Genomic DNA, 10,930 nt, shown 5'->3' with positions numbered 1-10,930 from the left:
GGAGACAGGCACTGCAGGCACATGCATGCTCTCTCCCTGCAGCACACAGCTTTCTAAGGCAATTTAAGGAGGCTTCCTCACTTCCCAGGGAAGGAAGAGTGATCAACCTGAAACTATCCTACCCTGAACTTCCTTTAGAAAGCCCTCTCTTTTCTTTTGATTTGCAGGTGCCTTTTCCCCTCACACTTTTTTTTCTAGCAGTTGCCTCCCTCCCACATTCCACTTGTAATCAGTTTTCAGCAGCCACTGTTCTGTTGTGGCTGCAAAAAACAAAAAAAACAAAAACAAAACATGGAGGCCAAGCCCGTGCCATTATGGCCAACCAATTAAGCCAGACCAGCTGGATTAGCCAAAGGGAACCAGCCAAAATGAATCCATGCACAAGCCTAGTGTCTGCAGCCTTTTTGCTCTATTACACAAACTTCATGCACCAGCAGAATATGTGTCATAAAAATCACAGTGCTATACCTTCTCACACACCACCAGGATTCTGTTCCTGTACAGATGTTAATAAGATTTCATTAAAAATAATCTGGGAGTGTATTGCATACTACTCACACAAATCAACCACTCCTAACTCAGTGGAGGTTCCTAAGGGAAAACTGTCCAGTTTATATAACTCAAAGCTGCTTTAATGATTGCGTACTTATGGGGAGTTAGAATTTATAGTCTTTGACACCTACCCTGGGGTCTCTCTTGAAATGATCTGGCTTTTCCTCCTTGAGCTGAGTGTTATAATGTGGCTGTACATGCTCACTTTTGAAAGGTGAAACCAAAAGACACATATTGGTTTCCACTGAGGAGAAAGAACTTTCTTTTGTGCCAAAAATAAAACTAACTTGTGAACATCTTTAGTTATAACCACGTTGTGGCAGGAAAGAGTTTTCACCGAGGGGATAGAACAGAACAGGGTTTTTCCCCCCTTCACTTTAAACCTCTCCCCTCAAACCTGGTGGGCTTTTTCTCAGATTTTCCATCACTCATCTTCACCATTACACTTTAAACGTGTCCAGTGGTCTATATAGATCTGGTGGATAAAGCCTTCAGTCACTTCACCTCTTGATATCCCAAGGATAGCATTAACCATGAGACCCTATGTGGCAGCTATCCTGGCCATTGTTTTCCTGGACAGCTTCGGTGTGCACATTGTAAGAGGTATGTTGTGTGTGAGTTTTCCAATTTGATGTTAACATACAAACTGCTCTTCCTTGTTTATGATAAAATCCATGCAGCACTTCTATTGCTAGTGATAAAGTTGTTTTCAGTGGTGTGACCTTTTTCTAGTGATTGCTAATGTAAGATACAAAACCCTGTTTCATGAATGATGCTCAAGTGGAATGGACAGGGTAGAAACAAACCATATTTTTCTTTCTTGCATCCCTGAGAAGACAGAATTTGCAAAACTATCATTACTCTTATTGGAACTGCTGTTGAGACTGGTAGGGAATCAGAGAGGTGCAGTAGCTTGGGCGCTGGACTAGGGTTGTATCAGCACTGTGGAAATAATGAAGTTGGATATCACTTTAACTGCCTTGGCTCAGTACGAGAGAATAATGAGAGATGTAGTTTTATAAGGTCTTTGGATTTCTCTGACAGAGTGCTGGTGCCACACAAAACTACAAATCCTGGGAATTCAAAGCATTGAGTCATGATAGTAAAAAATTCATCTGGCTTGTTCTATAGGAACAAGGAAAATCCCTCATTATATATTTAGTTGTAACCCTCATGGTCCACGTGTAAATGCAGCTTCCTTAGCACATAGCAGAATCTTGTGTCTGCATTGGAAACAATGGCATTGATTCTTACAATTCCATGAGTGAAATCATTTTAATCCCCATTTGAAATAGGAAAAAGTAACACTGAATGATCACAAGGCATATAGCGAATCCAACAGAACATAATCCGGTTAAGGTTTTGCTCTCCTCCTCCTTGTTTGCTTCTTATTTGTTTGGGAAGGATTTCTATTGTTATAAGCTTTCAAATATATTGATTTTGATTTCAACTTGTCTAGGGCAAACTATAATAGATTGCTTCATATAAAATAGCCAACTTTCTAGAAATTAAAAGGCCTTATATTTTGTCTTTGAATAATAGGCCTTTAGGGTCATCATAAGTCAGAAGCGACTTGATTAAACACAATAACAAATTGTTCTTCCACCATGTTATTGAAGGCTTTCATGGCTGTAGTCTCTAGGTTGCTGTGAGTTTTCTGGGCTGTATGGCCATGTTCCAGAAGCTTTCCAGAGTTTTCTGGGCTATATCACCATATTTCCAGAATGCTTCTGGAACATGGCCATACATCCCGGAAAACTCATAGCAACCCAATGTTCTCTTAGATCACAGCTCTCCGAATCGGATTCTGGGAGTTGTAGTCCAGAACACTTTGTCTAGCATTGCAAAGCCTAATATTGTTTGTTATTTTTCTTGAGCATTTAACTAAAGAGTCAACGAGTGGGTGAAAGATAAATTCTATGGCTGACATTTCATTAGCACTTGGGAAGGCTGCCAAAGAATACCAGGTGAGCTATATTTCAAAGGAAGGAAATGGCAAGCTACCTCCAAATATTCCTTTTCTGGGCCCCCTTGAACACTGCTGTATAAAATCTAGATTATCTGCTTTGAACAGGATTATATGGCAGTGTAAACTCATATAATGCAGTTCAAAGCAGATAATTTGCATTACCTGTTTTGATAATCTGGATTATATGCCAGTATAGAAGGGTCTTAAGGAAGCCCCATGAATTTCATGGGGTCACCATAATGAAAACATGACTTGAAGCGACATACATACCTACACATAGAGAACAACAGAGTATATATACACTTGAGTAAACATACTGGCACTTTCTCTTTCAGCTAGGAGTATCCACATAGAGGGTCCCAGGAACATTATGAGAACTAGCAATTGTGAAATGCCATGTCCCCTGTAGCTATAGTAAACTTTCAAGCAAATATAGCTGCATCTCTCCTTGCATCTCAATAAGTAATATGAGTAATTGTTTTATTTCACTATAAACTAAATACTCTTCAGCAATGAAATCTACATGTATATGGTAGGTAATGGAGCTATATCAAAAATGCTTTAACAGATAACATGAGCAGGCATGTATGTGTTCTTGCCTCCAACTATTGTGACTTACAGGTTTACTAGAGGCATTGGATTTATTAATTCAATTTATATCTCACTTTTTCCCAAGATGAAATTCAAAGTAGGGAACCACTATGAGAAGAGACGTAAAGTTAAACATTTTCCCTGGCATTAGGATAGTCATGTCTGACTCTGGTGGGGGATTCTCATCTCCATTTCTAAGCCGAAAAGTCGGTGTTGTCCATAGACACTTTCAAGGTCATGTGGTCAGCATGACTTCATGGAGCGCCGTTACCTTCCACCAAGGTGGTACCTATTGCTCTACTCACATTTGCATGTTTTCAAACTGCTAGGTTGGCAGAAGCTGGGCCTAACAGCAGGAGTTCACCCTGCTTCCCAAATTCAAACCGCCAGCCTTTGGTCAGCAAGTTCAGCAGCTCTTTCCACAAGACCACAAGTCTTGTGGAAAGAGAATATGAAGTGAATTAGCCTTTGCTTGGATCCAAAAGAGTAATTCTTATAGGCTTTTGTAACAGACTGCTTCTATTTTATCTTTCTTTTAGAAACCAAGGCATCTCAGACAATGGCACTCAGCGCCTGCATCTCATTGCAGTCAACAGAAATAAACATCAAAAGAATTGCTGATTATGTAGAGCAAACCAGTCCAGTCAAAGCTGTGATGTGAGTAGTAACTGTATAGTAGTAATCTTTGATAGAAAAGTAGTCAATAGGTCTGGAAAATGAATGCTTCACCCCACCAGCAAAAATGAACACAGTCTCATATGCACATGTGTGTACAATTGCAAATGTACTTTCAAATCAAAATTAGTTCACACACAACTTGCTCAGTAGAGAGGAGAGAAGGAATCTTGCCCTTTTTAGTAGCCTCTGCCTCACTAGTAACTCTTGACATCTTGACCATGTTCTGATGTTGATTGGCCATGTATCCTTGTTTTCATCTGTGAAATTTGGAACATATTTATTTGGGTGCTTTTCTGCATAAATTATGCTAGTATGGTGCCCGCACATTAGTGGAGGTAAAGGTTTCCCCCTGACATTAAGTCCAGTCGTGTACGACTCTGGGGGTTGGTGCTCATCTCCATTTCTAAGCCAAAGAGCTGGCATTGTCCATATGACACCTCCAAGGTCATGTTGCCAGCATGACTACATGGAGCACCGTTACCTTCCTGCCAGAATGTGATCTACTCACATTTGCATGTTTTCAGACTGCTAGGTTGGCAGAAGCTGGGGCTGACAGCAGAAGCTCACGTTGCTCCCTGGATTAGAACCTGCAACCTTTTGGTCAACAAGCTGAGCAGCTCAGTGGTTTAACCCACTGCACCACTGGGGGCTCCTTATGAGACCCATAATTCCCAAGACACATGGGACTGTTGAAGCCCTTTGTGCTGCAAAAGCAGTCTCCTATTGCCTTAACTGAATATTTATTTAGTACAGCATTTCATTTCTCTCAGTGGCTATTTCTGGCCCCTTTGGGAAGTTTATAGCCAGACCATGAGAGGAACAGCTTTCCTTTGTATCTGGTAAGCAGGATACAACCATGGGCTCATTTTATAGTCTTGATCTCCTTATGTAGACTATGGTCTCTTATCTGTCATCTCTCTCTTTGGTGAATTACCTGAGAGTCACAGGCCCCATCTACACTGCCATATAATGCAGCTTCAGGATGCAGTTTAACTGCATTGAACTGGATTATATGGGTCTCCGCTGCTATATTATGCAATTCAATTCACCTAAACAACATTCTGAAAATGCATTATATGCCAGTGTAGATGAGCCTATAACTCTCAGGTAAAGGATTGTGATCATATGATAAATTTCATATTATAATTCTAGCTTTCACATGCATTTACTCATTTCAGATATGGAGCCCCAGTGGCACAATGGGTTAAACCTTTGTGCCAGCAGGGCTGCTGACTGAAAGGGCAGTGGTTTGAATCGGGGAGAGGGGTGAGCTCCCATCTGTCAGCTCCAGCTTCTCATGCGGGGACATGAGAGAAGCCTCCCACAGGATGGTAAAACACCCTGGCATCCCCTGGACAATGTCTTTGCAGACAGCCAATTCTCTCACATCAACCCCCCCCCCCACCCCTCATTTCAGATCAAAGTGGCATGGCAAGCAGCGTTCAGTACCTTTGTTTTATCTGCTATACATATCTGGTGCCAGGAAAGCCTTAAAATACTGTTTGTTTTGTATCTCACAATGAAAACAGGAAACAAGCCTCATTTTATTTGAAGAAAATTAATTGATGTGTCTTTTATTGTTCCGTAGACTCATCACCAGAAGTGGGGTCAAGATCTGTGTGCCTCACAATCTTCCATGGGTGAAGAAGACTGTCCAAAAACTGAACCAAAAAAAGATTAGAAAACAGAAAAAAATTACAATCACACCTAGAGCGGGAACCAGCTAAGCTGCATCATGATTATCTAAACTGCAACAAACCTGCTCATTGGAGGCTGCTGATAACCTCTTCCAATTACTAGCTGGAAATAAAATGTCTAAAAATAATGTAATTTCACTGGAATCTAATTATGTATAAAGGCAAATCAGACTGAACAATGGCTGCTTACTGTTTTTGAAGTCTACACTGCTATTGGTTTTCTTTATTTCTATTTCGGATAGGAAGCCAGCTTTTTCAATGTTTTCTCTTACATCTGTATGAAGACTCCTGGACAGTATTTATTGACAGATTTCCTTTTGGGTTGTTGTGAGCTTTCCGGGCTGTATGGCCATCTTCCAGAAACATTCTCTCCTCAAGTTTCACCTGCATCTATGGCAGGCATCTTCAGAGGTTGTGAAGTCTGTTGGAAACAAGGAAAATGAGGTTTATATATCTGTGGAATGTCCAAGGTGGGACATTCCTTTTCACTTTATGATTTTTTTATATCTTTAATCCCTGATATAATACGTCTTTTCTATCAACTGTCAGATTTGTTAAGGTCCTTAAGAAAGCAATGGCATGTATGGGAACACATTCTTAAATTTAGGGCACCAGGCAGAAGAGACAAAGTAGCCCAAGAAACCACAAGACTTTTGAATTCAGAGAATGCTACAACAATCCTTTCAAAGAATATAACTATCAAAGTCCATGGAAACAGCTTTATATTTATATAAACACAACATTATTATTCATTGGTGGTTTTCCTACTTAGCTGCCAAGATCAGATGGGACCTGGTGCCTTTATGATATTTTGGCAATGCCACTGTTTGATAGAAGACCACAAAAGACATTTCATAGATGTGTTATTACAATAAAGTTTCGTTTATCCAGCGTTCGCTCATGCAATGTTCTGTATTATTCAATGCAGTCTGCCCCCCGCCTGGATCCACAGCTGTTTCAATACATTGTAATGTATTGGTACTAAATTCGTAAATACAGTAATTATTACATAATGTTACCATGTATTAAATAGATGACACTGTGAGGATATTTAAATCAAGCAGTGTAATTCTTTTGAGTAAGGAAAACTAAATAAAAGGAAGGTCATTATTGCTGTGAATGTGAATGAAGAATTAAATTGATATTAATTGGCTAATATTAATTAAAATTGTAAACTTTTACATTTAGTTGTTGGCACTTAGTTTTTCTTTTTACAAAGAAATGCTCCATTGTTTTACATGTAGAATTATAATTTATCTCTTGCTCAGCCCCTACTGAAATGAAGGACATGCTTCTCCAGAATATACTTGCCATGATTCCTAGTCATTATTTGGATTAGAAAAAGGGGCACGGGGTGGCCAGTTCTGCTCCTTTTTCAAGACTATACTATTCTCACATCACACAGTTACACTTGCTTTCTACACAAACAGAGAAGTGGGCTTTACAGATATTGCAATACTTTCACTGCATTAGCCCTACTTAAAAACAGAATGATACTAAGAGACAAGTCTATTAAATCTAGAATGCAGCTATATTAGGGTTGTGCATGGAACCATTTTCCTTTGTTTCATTCATTCTTTCATTACTTTCATTACCTTTGGGAGCACATGATGGGAAGGCCCCTCCTGGTTCAAAAATCAGTTCGACACAAAAGCAAGTAGGAGCCAGTCTTGGCTCCTCGCCTGCTTTTTGTGAGCAGCCTCCTTGCCTTGGAAAGAGTGCATATATGGTATGCTTGCCCACAGTCAAGTGCCTCCTCTGGAGTAAATTTGCCTCCTTGCCTTGGAAACTGCATGTGGAGGCTCAGAAAGCGTGAATGCCTGCCTGCCACTGAGCACCTCCTTTAGAGTAAGAAACAGGTAAGAAGCTTCCTTAAAGTGCGTACCTGCCTGCAGTTGAGTGCCTCTCCTCTAGAGTAGAGCTTAAATGCCTAAAATGCTGGGAAGGGGAGCCTGGGAAGCCCCCCCCCCCATCCCATAACAGTGCAATAGAAAATGGATCTTTCGGCACCCAGAGCAAAAACATCTATATGACTTCGGAGGCTCCCAAAAAAATGGATCAGGGTCCCTACCAAAAGCCAGGATGAAACGGGTCAAGGTTTATCCCAAATCCACAACCCTAATCTATACTGTAGAATTGATGCTTTTTAATACCACTTTAACTGCCATGGCTTGATGCTATGGAATTCTGGGAGATGCAATTGGATAAAGTACCAGTTGTCTTTGGCAAAAAAGACTAAAGACCTTGTAAAACTACAAGCATCATTTTAATACAAAAAATGCCATTAAATTAAGCTATTGTATACAATGGGACTTTCACATCCACCCATCCTGGATCTAAACCCCAACAGATACTGATAGCCCACTGTATGGGTCTTTGTAACACATACACATACATGCCCCCCAAGACCCTTTTCTTTTCATGATCCCAGGCAAATCTTGTTTCTAGAATCCTCTCTTCCATCCCCAATCTTTGGTTTTCACCAACATTCATTCAGATTCCCATGGCCACTGACCACATTTCATCTTTACATGGCTGTTTGGAGAGTGAAGGAACAATTGGTAGAGATATACTCATTCAGCTAGAAACAATGGATGGAAACATATTCACACATCTAGGAATAATGGATGGAGATATACCCACTCAACTAAGCTAACAATATATTTTCTAATTTGACAAAAATGGATTATAACAAGAATGAAAATTGGTGATAGGATAGCTGGGAAGATGTGGAATAATTTCCTTCCTCAGGTTCTTATTGTCAAACTTGCCATATCCATCTAGCTTAATCCTAGACAAAGTCTGAAAATCATTATTCGCTGGCAGGAGCACATGTTGGCTGGAGTGTAACAGAAGTTATACTCACTGGAGGGGGTGGGCCTCAAAAATATAACTTCTCTGAGGCTGGATCTACCTTGCCATATAATGCCATTTCAGAATGCATATGATCTAGTTCAAAGCAGTTAAAGTACATTCTGAAATGGCATTATTTGGCAGTGTAGATCCAGCCTCAGTTCTGATCCTCAGTTTTGATCTTCAGTTCTGATCCTGGGATATAGGGCCTGTTGGGAAGGGTCCTAAGTCAGTTGTATAAAGATACTCATTAGTGGCCTCTTCCACACAGCTGTATAAAATCCAGATTGAACTGGATTATATGGCAGTGTGGACTCAGACAACCCAGTTCAAAGCAGATATTGTGGATTATCTGCCATGGTATTATGGGTTATATGGCTGTGTGGAAGGGCTCATAGTCTTCTCTAGTCTTGGACTGCCAGGCGAAAGTGCTGGCACATGCCTTGCTAATGCTGCAGTGCACACCAGTTTCATCCACTTCCAAACCAGTTGAGCTGATCTTACAGAAGCTCCTTCTTTTAAGGAAGGAGGGAAATAGACTCGGGTTAAGACATTAAGACATGCCAGATGCCAAAGCCCGGATACACTCTTGGAATATCATACCTTGAAGGCAAGTGCACATTCTGGCGCCTGTGTGAGGCTAGTTCAGCCTGAACCAGGAATTAGTCAACCAGCCAAGAAGTGATTTTGTGCTCAGTGTGTCCTGGTCTATCCCTCATTCACATCACTTCTGCATGTGATCAATCATAACTCCATTCTAGACGATTTATTCTGTAATTTAAAAGGAAAATATTGACATTTATTTTTACACTTGGCTTCTTATAACATATAATATTATTTACCTTTGCTTCATGTATGCATTTTGTAAATTTTGTAAATTTTTCTGCTTACAGTGTGTGTAAGGAGGATTATTTTCAGGATGAAGAATTATAATAATACATCTCTTCTTGTTTGCAGCAAGCCTATGTGTTATTCTGGATGAAGTCTAACCAATAATCTGATGAGCCTCATTTGGGAGTATTTCTTTCCTTTCTATTACTTTTCAAGACACCATGTGGACAGTATAACTTTCAACATGATGTCTCTACTCTATTTTCTCTCCCACAGCTCTTTGAAACATCCCCAAAGCTTCCATTAATTTTATGTGTTTTTGGTTGGACACATACAAGTGTTACCATAATGTGGAATTAGAAATGTTCTTGTTTCAAATATATTATTCTCTGCAATGTTTGAATTCAGAATTACATCACACAAAATGAAGAAGCACGGAATCGGAAATTGCACTTTACTTTGAAATGTGAATTATGCAACTTTTAAAAGTTAAGGGGCATTTACACTGTAGAATTAATGCAGTTTGACATTACTTGAATTGCTGTAGCTTGCTGCTCTGACATCCTGGAATTTGTAGCCTAGTGGGACACCAGCACTCTTGGATAGGAAAGCCTAAATGCATTATTTATTGGATTGCTGTGAGTTTTCCAGGCTGTATGGCCATGTTCCATGTTTCTGGAACATGGCCATGCAGCCCAGAAAACCCACAGCAACCCAGTGATTCCAGTCATGAAAGCCTTTGACAATGTATTATTTACTTACTTTTTATTTATTATTTATTTACTTTTTATTTTTATCCCACCTTTTTCTCTCAATATACAGACTCAAGGAAGTTAAAAATAAATATATAATTAAATGTCAACACACTAGAATGTAAAGATACTAAATATATATGCAAACATTTAAAAAAATAAACCATTTGTGTCATTAAAATGATTAAACACTACAATATTAAAATGTCTTAAAACTCCACATCCACCCCAAAATTCCAATCACATCATCTCCAGTAGCCTGCCTTTCATGAATCCATATATGCCTAATGGCAGAGGAACATGTTCCCCAGCCTACGAAAAGCAATTATGGGGAGGGAATTTTGGAGTTTGAGATCATTCACTAAAAAGGCCCCTTCCCTTGGTTCCCACTAAATGAGTTTGAAAGGGTGATGGGACAGAGAGAAGGCCCTCTCCACATGATCAAGGGTTTTTTAAAAAGAGAGATATGCTCCTTCGGAGCACCTGGATGATATAGGTCCTTTTAAAACTGCCCCACAATACTATAACTCCCATGATTTGAGTCATAGTAGTATCGAACTGCATTAATTCTACAGTGTAGATGCACTTGTACATGCCCTGAATTGCCCATCTCACTGAGTGTGTGAGTGACTGACAATGCAACCTCACCACTTGACAACTGCTTTTCCTATGAGTCTATAGCATTGAGCCTGCATAGTTAAACTGGTGCCAAACAGCTTGAATTTTACAGTGTACACACACCTCAAAAGGTCTCCCAGATCTGGCATTGCTCATCACACAGTGGTCCATCTGAAACTTCTGGCAAGGACTCAAGTAGGGCACAGCTTCACCTCACTGTTGCTTCTCAACTATTAGTATTCTGTGGCATGTCTTTTCGCAGGTTACAAAAAATAGAAGCAATGTTTTATGTATGGTTTTTCTTTTTTCATGGGAACCTTGCACACCTAACTCCTATAAAAGTGGGGACATACTGTAGTGCCAAAGGAAATGTGGGCACACATGCTATA

The 10,930-nt window shown here is 39.9% G+C and overlaps 1 protein-coding gene across 1 annotated transcript; it reads left to right on the top strand.

Moving 5' to 3' along the window:
* Positions 1-905: 905 nt before the first annotated feature.
* LOC132769753 (lymphotactin-like) lies at positions 906-6,607 on the top strand. Its single transcript, XM_067466302.1, has 3 exons — positions 906-1,155; positions 3,652-3,769; positions 5,379-6,607. The coding sequence occupies exons 1-3, from the start codon at positions 1,086-1,088 to the stop codon at positions 5,515-5,517; spliced, it is 327 nt and encodes a 108-aa protein (XP_067322403.1). The 5' UTR covers positions 906-1,085; the 3' UTR covers positions 5,518-6,607.
* The last annotated feature ends 4,323 nt before the right edge of the window (positions 6,608-10,930 follow it).

Source organism: Anolis sagrei, chromosome 3, assembly GCF_037176765.1.
Source record: "Anolis sagrei isolate rAnoSag1 chromosome 3, rAnoSag1.mat, whole genome shotgun sequence".
Classification (NCBI taxonomy): Eukaryota; Metazoa; Chordata; class Lepidosauria; order Squamata; family Dactyloidae; genus Anolis; species Anolis sagrei.
This window is presented reverse-complemented; position numbering and strand designations above follow the sequence as displayed.

Bases quoted from the DNA above. Each gene is read 5' to 3' on its own strand.
- LOC132769753 (XM_067466302.1), top strand. From the start codon at position 1,086: ATGAGACCCTATGTGGCAGCTATCCTGGCCATTGTTTTCCTGGACAGC. The intron at 1,156-3,651 runs GTATGTTGTGTG...TCTTTCTTTTAG, and splicing joins CGGTGTGCACATTGTAAGAG to AAACCAAGGCATCTCAGACA. The intron at 3,770-5,378 runs GTGAGTAGTAAC...ATTGTTCCGTAG, and splicing joins AGTCCAGTCAAAGCTGTGAT to ACTCATCACCAGAAGTGGGG.